A 24,695-nucleotide genomic window follows, 5' to 3' on the forward strand; every position below is an offset into this window, starting at 1 on the left:
AGTATGGGGTAGAAGAGGTACATAGACCACATAGTTCTCCGCAGCCATGAGGCAACATCCGATTCCTCGGTTCTCCGCATCGCCTGTGGGATCCCGCAGAAGAGATTGACAGTACTGCAACATAGACTCGAGAAATTGTCAGCATCCGAAGCCCGCATGCTGAGCCGCACAGGGTAGCAGTATTGGCCACTCGGGGCATGAGATGCGAGACGGACGAGACAAGCAACGCGGAACTTCCATGATGGCTGTCTGCTGCGTCGGTTAAGCATAAGTTGCATAAATCGCCCTCGATCGAGCATAACTCTTGCGCAGCGTGCATGTGCGGCTGGATCGTGTCGAGTGTGGCACAGCATGTCGTCTTCCCCTCACTCTCACGAGTTTTTCCAAGACTCGATGTGCTCTGTGCCTGGTCCGACGGATAACGATGGGGGTCAAGTTGGGGGTTCTGCTGGCGGGACGCACCCCCGAAGCAGTGGCTGCCTCCCACTGCGCGATAGTGGCTTAACGCTGTGCCTCTGGCGCTCTGCTGCACCGCAGTTACTCTGCAAACCTTGGTTACATGGCTGCTTCTGCGTCTGCTGCTTCTGCTGCTTCTGCTGCTTCTTCTTCGCTCTTCATCTACACGGGGGTCACGACGACGGCAACCACCACCAAGCCGACAAGACGGACTTGCAATCCGCCAACCCATGGTGTAAGCGAAAACTCGGCCATTGCCCTGCGTGGGACGTCTCCCCCCTGCCCCCCATTCGCGATGGATCTTGACGAGACGGAAAAAGAAAAGGAACCATCCAGACCGTGTTCCCTTGACGCTTAAGAGAATGGGGTAATTCTCGAACCGCTTCACACAGGTATATATGGCAGAAACCACGGCGCGCGGGGAAGCGATGGAGGATTTTGCGAGAACTGCTTCCACCACCGCCTTCAACTCCGCCATCGTGTCTTGGAACGAATAAACGGTCGTGTTCGGTTTTGCTCTGATTCGCCATGTCGTGTATGCACGCCTCTCATATACCACCGCGGTGAAACTGCAACAAGCTAACAGACAGTCGTAGCCAAACACTTCGCCAACGAGCCTCTCGCTCTCGTCAATGCCGCGCTCCGCTCGGCCACCTACACCAACCCCTCCATCGCCTTTGATGTCGCGCAAAAGACTGTCTTCCTTCGCGATGCGGCCTCTCAGCCAACCATTGCATTGATTTCCGGCGGAGGCTCTGGCCATGAGCCGTCCTTTGCTGGCTTTGTTGGCAAGGGATTCCTGACAGCGGCGGTTGCTGGCTCCGTCTTCGCCTCTCCTTCAGCTGAGCAGGTCTTCCGTGCTATTCGCCGCGTAGGCGCAGAACAGCCCCAACGAGGTGTTCTGGTAATCATCATGAATTACACGGGCGATATGCTGCACTTTGGCATGGCAGTCGAGAAAGCTCGTGCTGAGGGCATCAAGACAGAGCTTCTGGTTGTTGGAGACGATGTTGGCGTTGGCAGGAAGCGTGGCGGCAGAATTGGAAGGAGAGGTTTGGCCGGAACGGTTCTCGTGCAGAAGATTGCATCCGCTGCTGCAGCTCAGGGGTAGGTCTTAAAATTCTGTTCCATCTTGCTTTGATCATATCCATCTGACTCGCTCCTTCTTCTTCGACAACAGCCAGTCTCTTGAGCAAGTCGCTCGAATCGCTAGTCTTGCCTCAGACAATCTCGCCACCGTTGGTGCTTCCCTAGCTCATGTCCACGTTCCAGGTCGAGAAATTACTCCTGATGAGCTTGGCGATGAAATTGAAATTGGTATGGGTATTCACAACGAAGAGGGGTTTGGTCGCGTTAAGACGACCCTGAAAGGCCTCGTTGAGACCATGCTCAAGCAACTCCTTGATCAGTCCGACAGTGATCGCGCTTATATCAAGGTCAATTCTGGAGAAGAGGTTGTTGTTATGGTCAATAATCTTGGTGGTATTAGCCCTCTCGAACTTGGAGCAATTACCACGGAAGTTATCGATCAGCTTGATGCTTCTTACAAGATTAAGCCATCAAGGCTCCTCAGTGGCACATATATGACCAGCTTGAACGGTTTGGGATTCAGCGTTACTATTCTCAAAGTAACGGATAATGCGATTTTGCCTTTGATTGATGCCCCTGCCGACGCAGCCGGCTGGTCACCAGCTGTGCGTCCCGAAAACTGGGTTCGCGGAATTGATACCACAAAGTCAGAGATCAAGCAGGAGGCTCCTTCTCAAGATGACTCAACTCCTAGTAATCTCGATTGTAAGTCTGATATTTTTGCTCTCGCTTCTACGAGAAAGTAGCATAACTGACCGGAATAGTGGACGCTGCATTCACCACCACAAAGCTAAAGACAGCTCTTAACAGCCTCATTGTTGCTGAACCACAAGTCACTAAATTTGATACCATTGTTGGCGACGGTGACTGTGGACTCTGTCTCAAGACGGGAGCCGAAGCTGTTTTGAAGCACCTGGAAGGCGTCTCTACATCAGGACAGCTCGACACCGTACAATTCGTTCGAAACATTGCACAAGTCATAGAGTCAAGTATGGACGGTACTTCAGGCGCTCTTTACGCCATCTTCGTCAACGCTCTATCTTCGGGCCTTCAAGACCAGGCCACCATCCAAAAGTCTACTGTCACGCCAAAGATCTGGGCAGCTGCCCTCCAGGGTGCTCTCAAGAGTTTGGCCAAATATACACCCGCTCAGCCGGGCGATCGTACCGTGGTAGACGCTCTTGTGCCGTTTGTCAATACGCTGGCCGAGACGCTGGATGTTCAAAAGGCCGTCGACGCTGCGAGGAAGGGTTCAGACTCAACAAAGGGCATGGAGGCTAGTCTGGGGCGGTCCGTGTATGTTAATGCCGAGGGGTGGAACGAATGCCCTGACCCTGGCGCATATGGCCTTGTCAAGCTGCTGGAGGGTTTCTTGGACATTTTAAATTGAGAGGTTGTTGTATTCACGTTATAGAGATATGGAAGAACTACGTTGTGGAAAATGTATTTAGCCGCCACTTGCGTTGTATATTTTACGATTATCTAAAGACAAAAGTATCGCTACAAGCTTGACTCCGATTAAGAAGAAGTTCAAATATCCGTTGTTTGCTGGGTAGCCTATTATAAGGTATGAAGAACAATTGTTCAGACGCTGGCATATTTTTTTTCTGAGTTAAGTGCTTGCATCTTCCATATCAATGTTGTTAGTAGGTATATACATTGCCTTATCTAGCATCCTGCATAAGTAATCTCGATTTAGACTAGCTACATCATGCACTTCCTTCTATTGCCTCCTGAACAATCTCTTTGGAATGTTTGACAACGACGTCCAACGTTTCTCAGCGGATGGTTGTGAAGTGTGTCTTATTAGCGTTTTCAAATTCTGAAAACCATATTATTATATCTTGGCCTCGGCTTCGAGAAGCGGACATTCGGTCCTCCGCCGACTTAGTCGCCGGTTTTGGCGCCGATTTTAGCTGGCCACTTGTTTCAAAACACTTTGCGTTATCAGTAAATTTGCATATGGCCATTACATACTCTAAGATCTGTTAAACATATTTATCTAATAACCTGAAAAAAAACTTGCAAAGCACAATCATCAAAAGTTGGAATATCCACAGCAGCATGAGCGAGATCCCGAGTACTCCGATGATGCTGCCTTATTTATTTGTATGTGTCTGACCTTGTTACCAAGATTCCGTATATCTTATATCTAGGTACCTTATATCCGCCTCCTGCCAAGATTGCACAGCGATGCAAACATGAAGATCCATTTCCTCCTACATCTAGTTGCCCATTATTTCAGCGCAGCCTGCTCTGTATTTCGTATACTGCCACACCCCCTTAGCTCTGCCCACCCAAGCACAATTCCTATCATATCTGTTCACACCAGCTCAAGACTTCATCTTCCTCCACCAGACTAGCGGCCAGAAGAGACGTTCTAGCAGGCAATAGTCAAGAAAAGCGCAGGCCGGTTAACATGGATCTGAATTCCGTCCCCGCTAAAGAGCCTCCACAGTGATGCTCGCCTCGCTGGCTTGGCTTCTTGTCAGACTCGATTCCCCCACGCCCCACAAATCATTCAAACGTCGTTCCCCATCTTTATTATCCGTCTACTACTATATTAGTGGAGATGATGGCGGCTAAGCCAGGGCCCTGAGCTTCTTCTCAGTCTCCATCAGCTCGGCGAACTCCACCATTTGTGTCTCTAAGCTTTTACCCTCCAGAAACGCACAGGGCGGTCGTGGTTCTCCGCCATAGCTGAAGTATCTATTCAGAGCGGCTTTAACGGACACAAAGCCGCCCTTGATGGCGGCCCAGTCGCCGCGGGCAACAGTCCCTTGCAGCAGCGTCGCCTCTTCGATATTCCCTTCTCTCCATAGTCTCATAACCTCAGCACACGCCTTTGGAGCCACATTGGCCAATCCGGCAATCACGCCGTGCCCGCCAACAGCCAGGGTCTGAATGGCGAAGTCGGCGCTACCGCCAAAGGTCCTGAATACCGTACCACGTGTTCCAGCAACAACACGAGCCAGCTTGCCCGTGTTGCCGCACGTAAGCTTGACACCGACAATGTTGGGATGTTCCGCCAATGCCAGGATGGTATCTGAGCTTAGGTCCAATCCACTGCATGCCCCGGGAAAGTTATATATAAGCAAGGGGATTGGACTAGCATCGGCTACTGCCCTGAAGTGATTCATTATAAGCTCTGTTGACAACAAGCTGCCGTAATAGGCTGGCGGGAGGACGAGAGCGTGTGTACCCCCAGATTCTGCTGCCTCACGGCATAACTGTATCGTCTCTCGCGTAGATTGGCTGCCACATCCAACAATGAGGGGCATGTCACTCTTGCCTGCAGCATCGAGGGTTGAACGAGTAATGCGATTGATGAGCTGTCGTTCGGCATGATCGAGATGGACCGCCTCGCCATTGGAACCGTGTGTCACGATACCAGTAACTCCAGCTTCAACTAATCGTTTTGTATGCGCCGCTGTCGTCTCTTCATCAATACTGTCTTCGGGGGTAAAGAATGCCACGGTAGGTACGTATAGGCCAGGTGTTAGCGGCGTGATTGAGTTGTGAGTCGAGCCATTATGGCTGGAGAAACCATTGGGCTTAGTTGAGGCTGTCATGGCTGCAAGGATGGAATGTGAAGAGTAAAAGAAAATTAGAAAGAAAAAAAAAGTCGGTTAATGATAAACGCCAAGATGGAATTGAAGTGCTAAAATCGATATGCGACGGAGGCATTACGGAATCTGAAGGACATTAGCTCTTGTAGAAGTATCAGCGCATTTATATCAAGAAACCTTCAAAGCTAGATGGGGGGCTTCCATCACCAACACAGCCGCAAAATGGGGGCGGTGCTCGGTATATACCTATAAGTCGGCAAGCACCTTATCAGGCTCAGCTGGAGGAGCATCAGCATCAGCACACCACTGGCTGGTATTCCGCAATGTAATTCGTTGAATCGTGTGGCTGGCTTTCTGCTCAGATTCAACCACAACCCCCACGGCAGACTTTGGAGCTTGGCGAAGAAAGATCCACACCCCCCCACGGAGGAGAGACCGAGTCCGTCCACAAAGTACGAAGAACGAAGTACTCGTCCGCAATCATACTTGTCTTCGGCGTGCATAAAAAACAGACATAAAAACGCCCTCTCTGCGCGATGGCTGCAGTAGAAAAGCCTCGATACATACCCCACACAGTCACCTTCTTGCACGGGACCACCGCTTCAGCAGCCATCGGGCCAGTTGCGCAGGTGTGCTGCTCCACGGAGCTTTAGCTGGTAGGCGTGGATCCCATGCGATCGGTCGGATCCCTTAGGTTGACATTAGACCGGGGTTACGGGAGGGGACGGAAGCTTGGGGAGGTGGGTTGGTGAGCTAAGCTGGGAGGGAGGTGGTGATCGTCCAGGGAGAGAAAATAGCAGTACCACTACTGCTGCTACCAGTATGTATTGGGTAGTCATAGATGAGGAGGACTGAATGCGGGGGAATCACGCCGGGTCTCCGAATCGGCAGCAGCTGGGCTTCGTATTTAGGCGTGCTGAGCTGGTGGCCTGCCGTGCGACTTGATGCTAGCCCAGGTCAGGCTGGATGCCGCTGCATTGCCACTGCTTCTTGTACAAACAGGCATGGCAGGCTGCTGAAGAAGCGGTGGATGTGACGTTCCCGCCATGCCATGCCATGCCATGCCATGCAATGCCATATGCACAAGGGCGCCCGTTAAACGCTCGCGCTGCTCCTTCTAAGACGAGCGAAGGGTCCACAGCCCGAAATCCTGGAGATGGTCGGCTGGACGCCGCAAAGTACGGGGTAATGGAATCGAGGGCTTTTTTTGGCCTCTTTGGGCTGCCTCCAGCAGATGGAGCTGCCCTTGCTTTCGGCCCCCCCTCCCTTTTTTTGATTTTCTCTCTCTCTATCCAGATCGCCAAAAGCTGGCTGCTCGGCCCTCGGCCCCCAACAGCGCTTTGCCGGCTCCCTTCTTCGCCTGATAGTCGCTGCGAGAAATCGGCGGCGGGTGTGGTCCTTGCTCGGATGGAGCCGTATCGTCGGCGTCGGTACGTCTGTTTTCGTTACTCTAGACTTACCTAATCCCTCATCGCTGGCCGGCAGTCCAGCCAGCAAGGGGGGCGTATCCCGTGCTATCATGGCTCGTTGGCCTCTGAGAGCCCAAAAGTCAAATTGGATCCAAAATAATACTATACCCCCTCCCCCACGCGTGTAAAAGCTGCGCGAGTGCAGGGCACAGCTAGCCAACAAATCCAATAGAGCGGCAAAATGGTACTTGTACATGACTGCCGTGCTCCGTCCTCTTTTTCTTGAATAGGTTAAAAACACGACCATGCCCCATCCTCAAAGGTGCCTCTCTCTGCTCCCTTTTTGTCCCGTCAGTATCTGTGGTGTCTTGTCTTCTCTTGGGACTGGGGCCGTCGTCCTGCCACATGTGTGACGGGAGCACCATGCGCCGTGAGCCCTGCTGAGCCGGTGTTTCTCGCTTGTCCCTCTATCGAGGCGTCGTGAAAAATGAGCATCAACGATCCGGCCACAGGTGACGCAGGGCCGACAACAACATCAACAACAATGGCGATAGAGGCTCCTGGTATCCAGGCCCAGGCCCGCGGGCCTGCATTGAAATTACCGCCACTTGTCCTCGACAATGCAATGCCAAACCCTTCAGCTGTCATTGCTGGTCGTTCCATGCACCAGATTCAGCTAGAGATGGAATATGACGCCGAAGAGAGCGACAATGATGCCGATCAGGGCCCCTCAATACAAGGGTGGCCTGGTGGCCTAGAGCGGCACGCCAGCGACCACCCAAGCGAAACAGAAGATCTAGCTATGAGAGAAATGCATGCCCTATGCGTCTTTGACGACGTGTCAGTACCACCATCCGTACGACCCTGGTCGTATCTTATTGAGGCTCTGAGCGCACTTCCTACTGTGCGCAGATGGGGGAGATGGCGATGGCGGGGAGAGCCTGCCTTTGGCGAAGTTCGAGTGGCAGAGGCAATCATGATGTATGAGAGGGGGGTTGAGCAACGCACCAGCAATCGGCGCTGTGGCCGTTGTCGTGCGGGACAAGGCATCTCTCCGCAATGCGTTGTAGCCCCAGAAGGAATCGGCCAGGCGCCTGGCGTGACGGGACCATGTAGCAATTGTCTTTATGATGGAGTCGAGCACGGTTGCAATGTATCTGGGAGGATGACTCCGGTGTCAGGGAGCAGAGATCGAAGCGGCGAGAGCATGAGAGACCCAGACAAGGTTGTGGACCACATGGCTGTGCTAGAGTTGATTGCCCAGCTCAAGAGGCCCTCTGGAACGCGTAGAGACCACAGTCTTCCGGAGCGAGCGCGGCGGATCGAGGCTGCGGCTTTGCAGATTGCCCAAGCGGCACGAGATTGGCGGGAGAAGATGGGAGTTCAAAGCTGAGAGGCTCGAGTGGCAGGTAATGAGGAGTGAAGATGGCAATTTATTGCCTAATAATTGACCATGTCGGCCGAGATCAGCTTCTATGTTGGCGTTGTGTTGGTATATCAATAGGATTAGGAACAGGCATAGGCATAGGCATAGGCATAAGCATAGGCATACATATATACGAATGGTAATGAATGAATGAACGAGCGAACGAATGATAGAATTACCGGCTTCATGGGAGGGGGACTGTCCTCGTGCGTCGTCTTGTATATCCCCTCTTCGAACCTTGGCCGTCGGTTGGCTCGTCATTATGCAGCCAAGCAGCACCCCGGAAAAGGCCCTGGTTAGCACGGCGCATTATATTCCGTACGGCATCGAAGAATCCCCAAGCCTACACAGCTGTTTTCTTCTTCAAAAACGAGCTCTAGCTGTACATCACAGCTTTGGAGTGCTAGCAGAGGAAGTAATGATGTCGAAGCAAAGTGCTGCTCTAGAGGCATCTGGCAAAGGAACGAAAAGAAACTCGATTTCGTCTGGTCTAATGGCTCAAGGCAGGTGCGTGCGGCCCGGTTGCCGGGGTTTCGGGGCTGGCCGCATGCATATACAATCATATGCTCTGTGCTGAGAGTGTTGCTGTTGGAGGAAGTGAAGAAGTAGAAAAAAAAATAGTAGGCTGTTTACGTTTGCTGCAGAGTCTCAGGAAGGGGAAATAGAAAAAGAGAAGGAGGGAAGAAGGGGAAAAAGGAAGAAAAAGAAAGAAAAAGAAAACAAAATGACGAAAGCAAGAAGATGAGAAGAAAGGAGGAGTACAAGGGACAGGTCAAGCCTCGATTCGCGGCGTGGAAGCGCGGCTGCAGCCCTGGTTACATATCCAAACTCCCCGGTTTCCCTCAATCCTCCATCTACCAGGGTATCATTGCGGTAAGTGGCGCCCTACATGGTTGATTTCCTTTTTGGATATCCTGTGATCGGCCCAACCACACACTCGTCCACAAAGGAGCCATTGATAGCCGGGCTATGTTTGTTCCTAACAAGGCCTGGCCATCACAGCGGCCGTTTGACTTGAATGGTTGCTCTAAGTAGCCTCGGTGCCAGAATTGGCAAGAGCATAGAAATCCAGCTGCACCCATTCGTCTCGGCTCACGCTACCTGCTGGTAATTCCCCCTTGCTGCATCAGAAGCAGATTCCCACAGCCTCAGTCAGATTTACGAGCGTTGGCTGACGCAAAGCGACCGTACGAGATACCGAAGCCCATGTCTGTGCGATTTGCAAGGATGAACGGACGATCAGCCAGCTTTGGAGTCCCGTACATACGAGCCTTAGCAAAAGGATGCCTCTGCATAGCAATGCGGGGACGAGGCTTCAATCGGCATAACCAGGCTCGACTCTTTGCCTGTGCCGCTTGCGAAGAATGAATTTGGTCTGATGCCCTTTCGTTGGAGCTGACATATGGGTTGCCCAGCTCCACAGCCGCTATCAATGCCAGTGATAAGTGTCAGTCGGCACAGAACTACCGCTCTCGAGCATCAATGGATGCCAAGTATGTGGCTGAGCGCGCGGAAGACGAAGCCAGGACCTAGTACTGCGCACAAATATGTCGATTTCAACGCACTATCCATGAATCGATGAGAATTGTCATCTCACTTCCCGCATTTCCCGTATCGCCGTAGCATTGTGGCGACTTGGTCGTGAAAAAGGAGAAAAGAGGCAGGGGGATAGATAACAAACGTGGCTATTCCAAGTTTCGCTCTACAGTTGCCACGACAAGTTAAAGCATACTTCTTATACAAAGAGTCCTAGGAGCTGATAAACCAAGCATCGCTCTGCTCGCAGGACGTCTGAATGGGGTCCTTGAGATTGGAATTGGGAGTCCAGACGCTGAAACAAAAGGCACCCAACGATTTGCGATGGGCGCGCTATTTGACAGCAGCTAGTGGAGCCCGATCCGAACAATCCCTTGCGCCCATCTTCGAAACTTGGCTTAGTCTTTTCCATGTTTAGTATATCTTTGCGTTTAATGCTCTTGATGCGGCGGAGCACCCGTCGTTGGCTGCGGCACCAGCCGAGAGCCATCGCGCGAAAGTTTCCATGCACGCACATCTGGTCTCCACACTGCTTACAAATGAATCGACATCATCTTGCGTACTGTTCAATGGCTTCTTTGCCTGATGTTCGATTGTTCAAGTCTATAGGGAGCATGGCCTAGCGTGATCTTCCAGACGATGCCAAGATCGTACCAAGATCGGGCTAAAATTGGGACTGCACTTGTCCACTGTAGCTAGAGCGTTCCAAGCACAGAATTTGGACTACAAAGCTGTCAAACAATGACTGCAGCTTTTGAAGTCTGTAGGTAAATGCTAAGGAATCAAAACAGAGAAATATGTATGTAAAGGGGGAGGCTGTAAAGGCAGACAAGCAACCCATTTTGTTTTTCTCCCGCACCATCTATTCGTAAATATGCAAAGTAGTCCCGTACACCCGTATATCTATGGATACGATTTCGAATCGAATAATTATTTACCAAGCAGATATTCAAGCGAATGCGTGCGTGATCCTTGACAGAAACACATATGAGACAAGCCATTAGCTTGGAGGCTGCGGCTTTAGAATACTGTTACTGATTTAAACCGTGGGCACAAACAAAACGAACCTACTCTTTTCTGTCCTCTAGCCTGTGCTATGGCTACAAGAATTCTCACCTGGCAGTCATTAAAGGTATTATTCATGGCTGCCAAGTGAATCAGGGCACGCAAGTTCGTCCCATCTGTCTCTGTAATACTAGCTGTTTCTGCCACTTGCCATCGACAAAGACTTGGCTAGCAGATGCCACAAGTGAGCAAAATGTGAGATATGCTATCGATTATCTGCCTGTTATCCTCTACAGCGCGTTGATATCTGCTAGTAGGCACCTTGATCCCTTCCAACAGCCCGTAGCAGCCCCTTAGCTGATATTTCCTAGCACAGAGCACAGCCATGTGTGCTGTTTTGCTAGTAAACAAAGTCACCTGGCAACTCGATCTGCCACGATGCTCTGACATTTGCCAAGAGCTCAATCTGAAGTTTCCCTGTAGCACTTCTTAGAATCTCTTCTCTCAACTCTTCTTTCGCTGCGCGCAACCGTGGCTCTTTTCCCCCCAAAGACATCACATTTCAGAGCAAAAAAGGAGAAAGATTACGACTGAAGATATCTGTTATTGCTCGCAAAGATGTGTCTGCAGTACATCACCAAGTGCAGGTACTGCGGTTATTGGAAACACTACAGCTGGGATCGCTGCCGCGACAATAGAATCCTCCTTGAGAAGGGCTGTGCCATAGGCCAGCCATCACAGCACCCTTCTGAATGCGAAATGTTTCCCGAAGACAACCGACAGCGGCTCAGACGCCAGATGACTCCCTACGAGTGCCCTGTTGAGGGTTGCAAGAGCACTGCGATTGCTAAGAAACTCTTCGAAGAGCGTGCCAAAGCTGAAGCTAAGAGAGCAGCTGCACTGGCAAAGGCTCGCGCGGAATGGGAAGCAAAGGATAAAGCCCGGAAAGCGGAGTTTGCAGCCAAATACTTCAAGAAGCTGCCTGTGGTGAGATTCAGCGAGAGACGCCAGTCTTTCTTGAATCTCCCTGCTTCAGATTCTTCGCAGAGTGCCGTAAGTTCTCTGTATTATACGTGAGGGAGTAAAATAAACTTGAAACAAACACTGAAACAACAAAAGAATGATCCTTCGTCTAGATCCGACCGCTTGCAATGGCGAGATGAATATGTTACCGCAGAAGACTCAACAGGTAATGAGGTTGCGACGTCCATGCATAGCCAAGTATTTGAGGACAGCGACGACGACTTTATATCGGAATCGTCAGAAGAAGAAGACACCACCCCTATTACCAAATATATTGGAGCAATTGATATCAAGGGCAGCGTTGAAGGTAGACGCAGGGGCAAAGCCTTTGAATTTCACGACGATGGAATGCCCATCCGTACGGTAACACCATAGAACTCGGTAACCTACTGAAGATTGATGCCAAGATAATATTCGGCACACCAGGAGGATCCAACAGGTCGAGTTTGATGCCTAGCGATGGGCCCCATTAGATGTGATATTTGGTACAGAGGTATGATGATGCATAATGTGAGACGCGATAATGCTAGCTATTATTACCCACGAACATAATCGAGATACAATATATATTTCCGTCTACCAATCGATAATTTAATGTACCATCCATTGTGCATGGCACGTTGGGTTGCTATTAGAGTGCTCCCCTTTCCCACTTCCACCTAGCCATAAGCACTTACGGCGTTTCTGTTCCTTTTATTGGTATGGTTACTCTCTAGTTTTTTCTGTCTACTGAACTCAACTTCAGTCTATATACACTTCTGCTATACTTATCCATTTCCACTGGTGACTGATGCACTATCATGTGAGGTTTGAAGGATATTTCGTTTCCTAGGCATCTCAGCTAAACTCGCTTGACATGATGAACAAACAGAACCATGCAATTAAGGAAACATTATCTCTTGAATGCCTTTATAGTAATCAATATCGGTTCCACAAAAAGAACTGCCATTGTATAAGCCACCGGCGTCGACAGTTCCTCGCGCAGTCTCCCGCGGATGGCCCGGCGGTTTGCAAAGCTAACTGGAAAGCTTCTGTCCCAAAACACACGAGGGGCGCAGGAATTGGTCAGAAAGTAGTTAGAATCTACTCCATACACAGCGTGGCTGCCGGGCCTCAAAAATACGCTTAGCCCACCAGACGAATTCGGCTTTATGCTGTCGTCATATTGTACATAATGCCCAAAAGACGGCAACGAAGCGGTGAGCAGCCTTGGCAAATGATTCTGCGCATCATACTCAAAAAACACATCCTACGCTGGGATTTGGCATGGCCTTGTGTGCAGCAAACTCGCCAAGTTCCTCTTCTCGCTTATCCCCCCTAAACTAATGCAGGTGCTCGTACAGACGTCGAATGCTCCATGCGCGGACAGAAGCAACTTCGTGTTACTCCCGCATCGCATATCTCAGTACCGTGGCTATCCCAGGCATTGCGATGTATATGGGAGAGAGAGTTTCACAAAGACTTGATATCTGATAGTACTACCTAGTAGGGACTCCTACACCGCATGTTGCAAGAGAGAGCGAAAACTTGAAAACAGCAGAATCCAGGCCTCTCTCCCTCCCTTTTCTCTTCCCCACTGAACAGGCCTACGCTAAGCGGCTGCAGGTCCAGCGGCATTTTGTTTCTGCTTGCGGATCATCAAATTAGAGCGCCGAGAAAAAGCCTCGCTGTTCCTGTTTGGGCAATTAGGCCTGAGCCGGTGCCTGCGGGATGCGCCTGTAGTTAACCTTGTGAGCTTAGTGGAAGCGTCTCCATGCCAGAATACGGAGTATTGGGCAGTGCCTATTGCTACAGTAGCAGTAGCAGCAGCAGTAGTCGACGAGAGAGGCCTTGGCGGCCGTGAAACTTTTGCGTGCCTCCCTCTCCTTTTTCTCGTCCGTGCCAGCATCTTATCTATCGTCCTGCTCTCCATCTTTCCCCTTCCTTTCATTCCATTCTTTTCCCCACCATCACTATCGCCTCCATTCGTTTGCTATACGCGTGGCCATCAATTCGATTTCACAGCTCACCACACGCCATCTCTGGACGCGTCTTGATTTCAATCAGCCAGACCATTCAAATACTAGGGGAGAAGAAAAAAAAATATCAATTGTCGAGCCACGATGCATGCCATCGCAGTTCTTGGAGCTGCTGCGGCCGCTCTCTGCAGCCCAGCCGCGGCCAAGCCCACCGCTGCTCCCTACCCCGAATTGGAGGCTCTCGAAGCTCTACACCGTCGCGCGCATCTGCAGCCTCGAGCTGACCCAACTGCTCCTTGGGTTACCGTTGGCGATGAGGGCACTCCCGTCAAGACCATCACGCCGAAAGCAACCACCATCAGCGGGACCCCCACGCTTGTTGACGTTGCGCCTCACGATATCACAGCCTCGGTGTACACGTTCACGAGCTGGGGAGTCATCACAACCAGCACCGGCCAACCTCCCAACCCGACCGCTACGTCCAAGAACAATGACGGAGTCTTTTCGCGCTGTTACAACAAAGACGGCAAGGACGCTCCCTTCTGCACGCCCTATACGAACAGCTCACTTTTGACGGGCAACACTTATTATAGTACGTGGCATCTGAGTTGATTTGGAGTTTACCTGGGACAATTGCTAATTGCAGCATTTTAGTTACCTGGGATCCCGACTACTATAACAAGACGAGCTTCAAGACCAACACGACTTATGAGATCACCGTTCGTCTGGACTACCTCAACAGGACAAGCAATGAGTGGGTTAAGCTTGAGAGCTTCGACGACAACCGCGTGCCGGCCTCTTGGGGCTTCTGGCCCCTCAAGGTCAAGAAGGATTATCTCATGGGCGAGAAGACCAACAACATCACCATCACTCTTCTGAGCGCCCCCCAGGGCAGCAACGACAAGAACAGCTCCATTGCCCTCCCTGTGGTTTTCCAAAAGCCCGCCCTTCCCCAGAACTCAAAGACAGAACTTCCCACGGGTCATACGCTCTCCATCGCTCTGCCTCTCGCTTTCGGCTGCTTCGTTTTCATCGTCGTCGGGCTCTTCATGTGGAACCGCAAGAGCCGCCGCATCGAACTCGGCAACATCATGAGCCGCTCTCGCCATGGCTATAACGGCCGCAAGGCCCGCCGAAATATATTCCACTCTAGGAAGGATGTTGGTAGCGTTCAGCTGCACAATGCGGACGACCACTTGGCGGACGGAGATTATCACGATGCACCCATCCCTGCTCGACGCGATAGCGAGGCCCTGGGAAGCTTGGCCGGCACTCCCATCCATGAGACGTTTGATCAGCAGGGCACTTCTGGCGGTCACAGGAATGCGTTCCGAGACGAGATGGCTCGACAGAACCAGGAGAGGCGTGGAGGATACTAAAAAAAGACAAAAAACGATGGATGAATGGAAAAGGTTAAATGAGCCATCATGATCCAGGTGATTGTGAGAAATGTAATTGATACATGAATCTACGAAGCATAATGTTCTATAATAATCCCTCTACCGAGTATGCGAGTTGGGTTTTCCTCACAAAACTATTGCAATTTCGAAGTAAGAAGCTAGAGGCGCATCAATACGAGTTGATTAATTGATCAATATAAATTAATTACCTATTTGCCTTACTGGCTTATGAGAAGCCATGTCGCAACACCGATTGTTCCTCCCTTTGCAGAAATATACGATGTGAAAATCATACGTCAAAAATAAGATAGAAAGGAGAGTCATGCTTTCTCCCATCAAAATTCAATTCCCAGCTCCGATCCTCATTCTATTCCCCATTCCAAAGAAAAAAACTCCGCCAGTACGGCTTTTTCTTTACCAATCCCATGTGAAGAAGCAAATATACGCCCACCCGAGTACTCCTGATATCAGCCGAAACCCATTCATCCATGCATTACGTCGTCACTTATTCCTTCCAAACTTTGTTTCTCTTAGCCCAGGAATAGAATAATAGCCTTTTTTTTGAAAAGTCCCAAATTCAAAAAAAAAATTCAAAACGGCCCTCAAACCTTTGCATGTACAGAGACAATAGAGTCTTGGTCGAGCCTGGGGTGTTTAAATACAATCTCTTCCGAAATGGTATGTTCAAGTGGTCGTTTTAGTGTAGGATTTGCGCTCTGTATTTCACCAAGTTGAGAATCTTCTGCTTTTGGCTGCTGCTGCTGCTGCTGCTGTAAGAGACTCGATGGTTCATCACCGCCAACGTCTTTATAGCCGGCGCATAGATCGAGTCTCTCCTCCCCTTCTTGCAGCGGCCTCATAAATTCCGCCGGTATGGCTGTCATGAGCTGGCAGCTTGGCTGGCACGGCTGATACGTATCCGTCGTCCAGTCCGAGTCTGCGTAGTTCTTGGCTTCGGCCAGGGTATATCCCGTACTGAACCCTTCGTGGTAGGCATCTGGTAGAATGACAATGGTTTCGCCGGGTCGTTGGTCGACGATTCGATGGGGGATGCCCATTTTCTGGAGCTTCTCTGGGAAGAAGAACTCGGCACGGTGCCGCATGAACTGCGAGCACTTGCCTTTTCGATTCAATGCTTCTTCGGCAACGTCGACGGCTGTGGCGGGGACGACAATCCAAATCTTGCGGCCCTTGTAAAGGTGATTCAGAGAAGAAAGGCGGAAATCTTCAGCGTGGAGCTGGAAAGTAGCACCGAAATGCTGAGCTGATTCGTATACATAGGGCGTATGGATTCCAGGAATAATAGCCTTTGTCTTGTCCAATTTGTCACCGGCCAGCGGGTGGATAGGGCTTCTCTCTGGCACGCCAGCTTCTCGTCTCTGCTTCGCCGTCCACGCGGGGACGTCGACTCGGTAACGCACGTTTCGCATCTGCTTGTCCTTGCTCTTATTAAAAAGAGTCTTTAGCTTCTTGAACTTCTCGTCAACGCTCCCAGATACCTCGCCCTCCGGTTCCGAAGATGAGAAGGCGCCTTCGCTCGGTACTGTGCTGACCTGCCAAAACGTCCTGTGGTTGATCTGTCTTATTCTATAGGCATTGGCGGTCACATGCTGCGAATCCTTGTCCGGGAGCGGCTCTTGAAGCTCTTCTGGGAGTATTATTTTGAAGCAACCGTCGACTTCAGCATGAAGGCTTCGTGCAAAGGCCAGGAGAGCAGGGAAATCATCCCACTGTTCGGCTGTTGGTCTGAGATGTAGGATCCTATGGCCTGGTGGTCCATCGTATGTATATGCAACACCGTGAGCATCTGGTTCGCTCAGTGGCGAGCTGGCTCGACTGCTCCCTGTAACTGAGAAGCTACAGTTTTCTGAAGAACTACCAAACCTAGCCAGCTCAACTTCCTCCTCGGGCAGCTTTCCCATTTCTGATACTGGATGGAGAGAGTCAGAGAGCTTCGAATCCTCGTCCCGCGACTGTGAAGTCACAACCTGATCTGGCTCTTCGATAGCAACCGGTTCTGACGTGGGCATTTCGATGGGGGTTAGGGTTGCAGCTGCTAAGGGTTCGGAAGCAGGATCGGGATCTGTCGTCGTGGCGTTGTTATCAAGCGATGCAGGAAGCCGTCCTTGTAAGTCTTGTGCTTGCTCAGCGGCAGGGTCCGTATTTGAGGTCTGCTCGTTTGCCAGGCCCTCTTCTGCGACAGCCTCAATGGCGCGCCGAGCCCCCCTCTCAAGAGGCGCACATGACGGAGACGCAAATAACAGCTGAGGGGCATCCATATCCGCAGGGCTCTGCTCTAGGCGGCCTTGCGCGCCAAGAGGAATATCGGCCGTGTCGCGGGCCGTATCGCGGGCCTCGTAGCGAGGCTTTGCCTCCATCGAACAGCGTCTAGAATTGCGCAATGTACCCACAGGGTACCCCGAAAGCCGCTGTAAGTGTATAGGAAAATAGGAACGAAATAGTAGTAGACTGCAGATGCGGGCAGGGTTTCTCGGACCCTCCGTGGCCAGGTGGGTGGTAGCGTAGAGACAGAGCTTGCACTATTAATTTGAACGGGCCGCCAGGGAGTATGTAAAGCTGAAACGTGGCCGCTTTTTGATGCTGTTGGTTGTACTTGTCGTCCAAGGTTTTTATGTTTTTTGCCAAAAATAAAAGTAAAGAAATTACAGGCAAACGGAGACGCCCGTCTTTGGCCAGAGCAGGGCTGAAACAAGGCGGCCGTGAAAGGGAAGCTCTGCGGCCCAGCAGAAAAGCGGCTCCGCTGCGCGCGCGCAACAAACAACAGCGGCGAGGAAAACAGCAGTGGGCAGAGGAGACCGGCAATCGGACGAGGCGTCAAGCCTGGAGTCAGCCTATGGCTTCAAGGGCGAGCAAGAAAAAAAGAGGATGAGTAGAAGCCGGAGCCTGGATTGATTGCTCTGCAGGAGCAGAATAGCCGCAAGAGACAGCACTGATCAAAGCAAAAATGAAAAAAAAAAAAAAAAAGAGGCCAAGATGTCGAGGACCTGAATCGCAAAATTTTCGGCCTCTCCGTTGCGTTGGAGCTAGTCAGGTACCTGCTACCACGCCGGCCTCGAAAAGACGGCGTGCATGTAAGCTCAAGGAGAAGTACGAGTACATGCGAGAGACAAAGGGAGGCAGAGGGAGCAAAAAGTGGTGGTGGCAACAGCAACCTTGGGGGGGCGTTTTCGTTTTCCCTCGCTTGCGGTGCTAAGAGGACGCTGGGCTGTTCAGCTGGGGCAGATTTTGGGTTGTCAGAAATCCATAGTATCATGTGCATCATTTTGCAGCTTTCATTTCGAGATTCTATCTTGGCTTTCCGGGTGCTTGGCGTGGAGAAGCGTGCGCAGCAGCAGCGTTTGTGCTTGTCTGCACTGAATGAATGGGGCACAGGGGGCAGAGCATGGCCCCCCATCGTTACGGGAATACGTCACGCAGAGATCCAAGCGAGAAGAGATCAGGCGCATTGCATTGCCAGGTCGTAGCGCGCGCAAGAGGCGCATGTCGAGCTGAGTGACTGGAGACAGCCGCAGCCGGATCCGGAAACTCGCGCGTGCCTCTCAATGCATGTTCTGCATGAAAGCACCCAATAGGCAGCCAAAGATGAGATGCATGTCTTTGCGCGCTGTGCCACGAGCAGCCAAGCAGGCAGTGTCCTTGTCCGCTTCTCGTTGCTTTTGATTCCTTTGCCGCTCTCCTAGTTCCTAGCGGGCGCAGATCGCATCGAGCCAATGCTGGCTGCGTTCATCACACCAGCCGCGGGAACAGGGATTAGTTGCCCTTCCGGGATGCACCATCTCGCCTTGGTGATGCGGGGGAGCCGTCCAGGGTCTGGTAGGCTGGAGCGCGATCCCAGTCCGCGTGATTTCGACAGCCAAGTTATTACGCTCCAGTATAGCATCTTTGTTGTCTTCATATCCGATATATATATATATACGTAAATATTTCCCTACTATTGTAATCCTGGCACGTTATTAATGGGCGTTTGCTGAATATCGTCGGTCGTTACCTGAATCGCGCTATAGGTACTTGAAGCCAACATAAAGTCAAAAATAGAGGTGCTCAAGAGAGGAAGATATTATCTAGGAGGAAAAAAAAAAAGCAGCTTCAAATGCGCTGCGTTAACTTATTCATCTCTCTATATAGGCCAGAAGCTAAGCCTTTATCGCTCACAAACAGTGCTTTGTCCACCCAACCACCCAGAGTGAGTACCCTCTCGCGTCGCCCAAAGCCAACCAGCACATTTATTTCTCCCCACTGCATAAATTCATCAGGCCATTCTTTCCCGCATCCTGGTAACCAGGCAAAAAAGCCAGTCATATCATGTGGAGTAAAAGCAAACAACAAAAACAAAGCTTTGCTGTCAAGAAACATATACACAAGGGGTATTGAGACTCCTGCCCAGCCCCCTAAAAGAAAAAAAAAAGACGAGAAAAAGCAAAAAGAAAGAAAGTAAAAGAAAGGGACGAGTGCCGCCGTGGTCGAAGAAAGAAGCGACCAGCATAATATCATTGAAGAACTCAATCAATATCCATCGGCAGTCCATCAAATTCCTTCTTGCCTCGCCCCCCTAAAAACGAAGTATCTGAATTAATGATTAATGACACCTCGTCAATCTCATGAAAAATCATCTGCATCTCGTGATGATGCTGCCAGCTCCCCTATAGCATCGACAAGCTCCTTGGCCTCTTGGGCAATCTCAAAAGTAATGGGTGGTAATGTCTGGGTCCAGATGCCCCATTCCTTTTCTTGGGCTCCTGAATCCGCTATTTCTTGTCCGTGATGCCTGGCTTCGAGAAGGTGGTCCCGGCATTTGCTTAGACGAGTCACCATATTACCACGGCCGCTTTTCTGGGTTTCCGAGACAAGGTTGCTAACGATATCATTAATGGAGTCGATTTCCATAGAGATTTGGCGAATATTCCCGTTTGCGCGAATACATTCAACAAGATTATGGACGTCGGATAATAGCAGTGCGTTTTGATCCTCAAGATAGATCTGAACCATGGTCGTCAGTCATGTCGTATACGAGATTACGAGTTGTCGCCCTAAGCCCGTACCTGGAGACCTTCGATCTGGCCATCATTATGCTCATCACTGTGCCCACTGGGTAGTCCCTTTGCATATGGGGCCATTGATTCTCGAGGGGAATTCACAGGGCTATAGGCCGAAGATTCGATGCTGGCCCTGATACTGGCAAGGTTTTTGAAAGCAGGAGCCGGAGGCAGACCGTCCTGGGTTGTTGATCCTCGGGCAACGCTGCGTGGGGAAAAGAAGCCGGAGGAATCGATAGGAGTTACAGTTCCGTCATCCTCGTCTTCCAAATCCTCAGTAGGTGTTGGTCGGATCTTCACAGCTCGAAGCATGTCAACAATAGCGACTGTGAGATGCGACGCCGCAGCATCAACAAGAGCGATTGGCGTAATTCCAGAGCTCGCCGCAAAGCTCTTGGAGACGGTTATTAAATTGTTTGCAGTCGCAGAAATCCTTGCTCGGAGTTTTCCATGCTGCTGGGCTGCCTCGCTGCCACGCGGCGCAGCTTCGTCCAGGTCTCTCGTAATTCGCCGGACGCTAACCACAACCCCTTTCATGGCATCGATGACAGTTTCTGGACTCTCTTCACGGACTTTTTGCAAAAGCTCGTCAATGGCCATCTGATACTTGGTGACGTGGACATCCTTAACCTGCCCGCGCTCATCCAGCAGAGTATTGTCGCTTGGCAGTTTCGTGGACTCTCCGTCTACGCTGAATCCAGCGGAAGAACCTCGAAGGCTTCTTATTTGAGTCTTGGTTTTCGCGTAGCGGTTCCTCCATTCCCTAACCTCGTTCTCCAGTTGCTCAATCGTCTTTTCGAGCTCTGCCTGTCTTTCGTATTTTGAACCGCTTTGAAGAGAAAGTTGCCGCATCTCACGCAGAAACTCTTGAGCCTCAGCTCGTGCCTCTTCCGTCACTTGCTGCTGTTGCTGAAGCGAGTGCCGCAATTCGTCATTTTCTCGTTGTAAATCCTCGTGTATGCTTGTAGAGGACATCTGGCTCATGCTCTGTCGTACCTGTTCTCGGAGCTGCTTTGTTTCTTGTTCGTGATCCTCGCGCATACGCTCCAGTTCTTGCTTCAAGGAGCTGCTCATGCTCTCCGCTTCTGTTAGTTTACTCTCCAGGGTTGAGCGCAGATCTGCCCACTCCTGTTTCTCTTCGTCTGTAACGGCAGCTTGTGACTGATGGTTGTCTCGCAAATTTTTCATCTCCTCTTCCTTTTTCTTCATTGCATCCTCCATACTCGTCAGCCTGGCGTTCAAATCTTTCACTTGTGCCTCGTAATCTTCAATAATTTTCTTATCCGCCTATCACGAGTTCGAAATTAGCCACACCATAAACAGACCAAGGGAAACAAGCACAAACATACCTCTGACGGTGCTCCGTTTTCTCCATCTCCAGCGCCATAAGCATCAGAGCCATCGTCATCCTCTTCAATCATAGTGCTCTTGTTAGGGACAATGGTGTTATTCTGAGTAGGGTGTCGCGGCATTGGCCGAGCATAGTTGCCATTGGGGATGCTGGGCGATGGAGGCACGCCATACGCATCAAGCGGCGGCGGCCCTCTGATCGAACTAGCGTTTGATGGCCTTCGGATGCGGCTCTGTGATCTCGGCGGGTAGTCGCCGCCATTAACGGGAGTCCCCGTGCGATTCATTGGGCCACCTCTATTGGACATGGAGCTACCAACACGGGGGATGTCACCGCCCATGAATTGCGGAAACCTGCGCTCTAGTTCGTGAAACACATCGGCCGCAAGATCTCTAAATCGAGGAGGTCCGAGTGATGACAGCCTCTGACGGGCTTGATTTCGCTTCGGGTGGAAGGACTTCTCTGGTAACAGGAAGCCTGGTGGCATATTCGGCGCATTGGGAGGAATGCGTGCTGCTGTCTGGCGACGCACCAGCTCATCGTAGACGTCTGTACTCAATTCGAAGAACTGCACCGGGGAGAGTCGCAGGAGCTTGTCGCGGGCTTTGTTGGGTTGCTGCTTGGAATTAGGATCGCGCACTTGGAGGAAAGCCCTCAGAGCAACGTAATGTTCGCCGAGGATGTTCTCGTCTATCGCAGCAACCGGCGAATTGTCGCCTCCAGCCTCGCTCCTCGCGTACATGTTCATGCCATTGCTAGATCGGCCCACAGAGGGCGGTGGTGACGGGCCTCCGGTATTCGTCGGCCCCGGGGGGAAGCCATTCATGCTCATGATCCCAGGGGAACCTCCAGAGTTGGGAGGCGACACGAGGTTCCCGCGAGGAGGAAGGGTTCCGTCGTCGTTGGCCTGATATCTTGAGAATGACCACTCGCTTCCGCCTACAGACACTGGAGAGAGCGGCGCATTGCGATCGCTGATGGTGCTCATGGTGGGAAGGAAACAGGAGGAGGGTAAGAGGAGGAAAAGAAAGCGGCTAGCTTAGACGCCACACGATGGAGAGGCTTTGGCGGTTTGTGTCTGTGTGCCTGCCAAGTACTGTGCGTGCGTAGTGTCGTGCCAAACAGACGCCACTGAGAACCAGTCCCAAAGCCACGGCGACAACGACGCCTGTCCTGGTGCTAAAAGGCCCGTTCCCCACAGTGTGGCACCCCTACGGATGATGCTGCTGCTATCCAGTAGCAGGCTGGGCACGATGGACTCGACGTTGTTGGGATGAGAAGAGCAGAAAAATCTGTGTTATCGCTCCAACAGCAAACAGACGGGAAGCTCGAGGACTACAGTTGGCAAATGGACCAGCCGCTGAGCACAGTCAGTAATGAGGGAGGGGCCAGAGAGCCGTCAACTAGGTGAGCCTTCCCACGAGGTCGAGGTCACCAGAAGGGCGGTTGGGCCAGCTGGTGCACCGGCAGTTTTTGAGAGCCGCAAAGCCCTGCGAGTCCCTCCTCGGGCTGCTGCTGCCAGTAATAAACCTGCTTGGGTCGAGGCGTGCGGTACACGCGTCTAGGGAAGTACTCGATGGACAGGCACGGGCAGGGCTCGTATGAAAGTATCTGCTGGGTCGAAGGGACCGGAGTGGCGTGAGACCCGGCAAGAATCAAAATTCGCGACGGCGCTTGAAACGGCAAGGCAGGGATGCGGGAGCTCGAATCGAAAGGGCTGATTGTCCACACGTCCGGGGGTGAATCAAAAGGGGGGGGCTTTGGAGGTTCTGCTGGAGAGATCTGGCGCAGGGCGGAAATGAGCTGCTATTCCCTTGTTGGTAAATAAGAGTCGAGTGCAATTTCTTCCAGACAGCGCCCCGTCCGGGCTGGGAAGGGAACAGGTGCAGAGCAGAGGGAGATGGAGCCTGGCACGGGCGACAAGCAATGCGATGTACTTTCCACAGTGACAAGCCCACGCTCAAAGAGAGAGATGATGGAATTCCGAATATCAACTAATGGAGTTGGACAAGGGCTGCAAAGGGAAGGAGAGAGAAGAGAGGCACGCGGTTAATCGAAGGGAGAAAAGCCGCTGCAGAAAAAGGCAGGACTTGCAAGAGCTGACGCAACAGCAGAGATCGATCGGCGGCCAGTAATAAAATGAAGCGCTTTGCTAGCAGCAGTGATGGTAATTAAAAGTACGGAGTACGAATTACAGCAGCATTATATTCTTGTGTGCGCTGGGCTGGGCAGGGTCAGGGGGGAGCCTTCTGTAGCGCATGTCGCCGAAGCAATTAGCACCCATATGGATTCTACTGTATGCTTTCATGTTCTGACTGCACACGTGTTATACCGAATTGGACGACCTGCTACGAATCATAACTGGCTGTCTGCCGGATCATGAGAATAGTCCCTCTCCACCGATCCCCAATCGTCGGTGTGCAGTTGTGTATGTAGTCATCCATACTAATAGCGCTTCTGACTAGTACCAGGACCTACTAGCACTCAACCACTTTAATGGACCAGAGCGTAGTGCTGTATTGTATCTCAAGACAAAAAGTCAGTCCACGCCTTTCTTTTTCTCTCTAATTTTTTACTTTTTCAAATACGCAAATGTGTAATTTCAATCGTCCCGCGTGCCGGGTTGCGGCCCCCCAGGGCAAAGCAAGCCCCTTGAGCAAAACCAGACGCGAGTCTTCCATGCCTTGCCTCGTGGCGTTGGCGCCATTCGAGTAGCCCTTCGGTTAGAGCTGGGGGAGTGGGCATGTTCCCCTGAATTGCGGTGTCGCCGGGTCCTGATTTGCTCTGCAATCGCCAACGCTAGGTATAGATCGGGGCAGTGTGGCGTTCTTGGGGGGGGCTATAGCGGCGCGGTTCATAATCCAGGAACGAGGCCTCCAGAATGCTTGCAACTGATATTTAATACTTAGGTTTCTTCTCTTTTTCTTTTTGCTATTTCGTTTCTGTACAGGGCGCCAGGTAAATGGAGCTATTAACTGTTATATACATACACATATACATCTATACTTAGATAGATATGACACGTTTTCACACATAGTGTCTAGCTGAATATCTGGTCTTGACAAAAGCTGTTCAGAAATGCTGGGTAAATAGTAGTTAGTAGTAGTAGCGACCAGCACAAGCCCGGGAAAAAGTGGTTGAACTGCCTGTCCTTCATCTTTCTCTTTCCATCCTAAGCGCAACTTCGTATCCCCGTGGTCCGCCAACCAGGGGCTCTGTATTCACCAGAATCCGATACAACGCAGCTCAATTTCGGTGATTAACATCAGTTGCCCCCGCGTACAGTGGCACGGGATTTGAATTTGTAGGCACTCCGCTCTGAATCTTCTTTATATAGCACTCCGTATATTATTGTACTCTGATAGATGACACCAGCGGCAAGGCTTCATCGACGGGAAGCTATTAGTTCCCGGCCATCT

The 24,695-nt window shown here is 51.3% G+C and overlaps 7 protein-coding genes across 8 annotated transcripts; 4 read left to right on the top strand and 3 right to left on the bottom strand.

Moving 5' to 3' along the window:
• The first annotated feature begins 419 nt into the window (after positions 1-419).
• Positions 420-3,086, top strand: TrAFT101_005690 (uncharacterized protein). Its single transcript, XM_024903903.2, has 4 exons — positions 420-991; positions 1,053-1,563; positions 1,637-2,250; positions 2,310-3,086. The coding sequence occupies exons 1-4, from the start codon at positions 985-987 to the stop codon at positions 2,933-2,935; spliced, it is 1,758 nt and encodes a 585-aa protein (XP_024760184.1). The 5' UTR covers positions 420-984; the 3' UTR covers positions 2,936-3,086.
• Positions 3,087-4,127: 1,041 nt separating this feature from the next.
• Positions 4,128-5,117, bottom strand: TrAFT101_005691 (uncharacterized protein; the record flags this gene model as incomplete). Its single annotated transcript, XM_024900292.1, has 1 exon — positions 4,128-5,117. One exon carries the CDS (start codon positions 5,115-5,117, stop codon positions 4,128-4,130), a length of 990 nt encoding a protein of 329 aa, XP_024760185.1.
• Positions 5,118-6,074: 957 nt separating this feature from the next.
• On the top strand, positions 6,075-8,160 carry TrAFT101_005692 (uncharacterized protein). Its single transcript, XM_024900205.2, has one exon. It carries the CDS (start codon positions 7,011-7,013, stop codon positions 7,914-7,916), a length of 906 nt encoding a protein of 301 aa, XP_024760189.2. The 5' UTR covers positions 6,075-7,010; the 3' UTR covers positions 7,917-8,160.
• A 2,948-nt stretch (positions 8,161-11,108) lies between these two features.
• On the top strand, positions 11,109-11,888 carry TrAFT101_005693 (uncharacterized protein; the record flags this gene model as incomplete). The annotated part of the gene is made up of 2 exons (XM_066127564.1): positions 11,109-11,543; positions 11,610-11,888. The coding sequence occupies 2 exons, from the start codon at positions 11,109-11,111 to the stop codon at positions 11,886-11,888; spliced, it is 714 nt and encodes a 237-aa protein (XP_065983675.1).
• Positions 11,889-13,159: 1,271 nt separating this feature from the next.
• TrAFT101_005694 (uncharacterized protein) lies at positions 13,160-15,073 on the top strand. Its single transcript, XM_024905568.2, has 2 exons — positions 13,160-14,063; positions 14,126-15,073. Exons 1-2 carry the CDS (start codon positions 13,616-13,618, stop codon positions 14,848-14,850), a joined length of 1,173 nt encoding a protein of 390 aa, XP_024760192.1. The 5' UTR covers positions 13,160-13,615; the 3' UTR covers positions 14,851-15,073.
• On the bottom strand, positions 15,037-17,832 carry TrAFT101_005695 (uncharacterized protein). Its single transcript, XM_024902527.2, has one exon. It carries the CDS (start codon positions 17,247-17,249, stop codon positions 15,474-15,476), a length of 1,776 nt encoding a protein of 591 aa, XP_024760193.2. The 5' UTR covers positions 17,250-17,832; the 3' UTR covers positions 15,037-15,473.
• A 1,139-nt stretch (positions 17,833-18,971) lies between these two features.
• TrAFT101_005696 (uncharacterized protein) lies at positions 18,972-23,583 on the bottom strand. 2 transcript variants are annotated; one of them, XM_024900207.2, is made up of 3 exons: positions 21,275-23,583; positions 19,932-21,212; positions 18,972-19,869 (listed from the first exon to the last, which is right to left on the bottom strand). In XM_024900207.2, the coding sequence occupies exons 1-3, from the start codon at positions 22,262-22,264 to the stop codon at positions 19,489-19,491; spliced, it is 2,652 nt and encodes an 883-aa protein (XP_024760195.1). In that variant the 5' UTR covers positions 22,265-23,583; the 3' UTR covers positions 18,972-19,488. The 2 variants fall into 2 exon arrangements, with proteins under 2 accessions (XP_024760195.1, XP_065983676.1); XM_066127565.1 differs by having other exon boundaries at positions 18,972-21,212.
• Positions 23,584-24,695: the final 1,112 nt, after the last annotated feature.

Source organism: Trichoderma asperellum, chromosome 3 (genome assembly GCF_020647865.1).
Source record: "Trichoderma asperellum chromosome 3, complete sequence".
NCBI classification, from domain to species: Eukaryota; Fungi; Ascomycota; class Sordariomycetes; order Hypocreales; family Hypocreaceae; genus Trichoderma; species Trichoderma asperellum.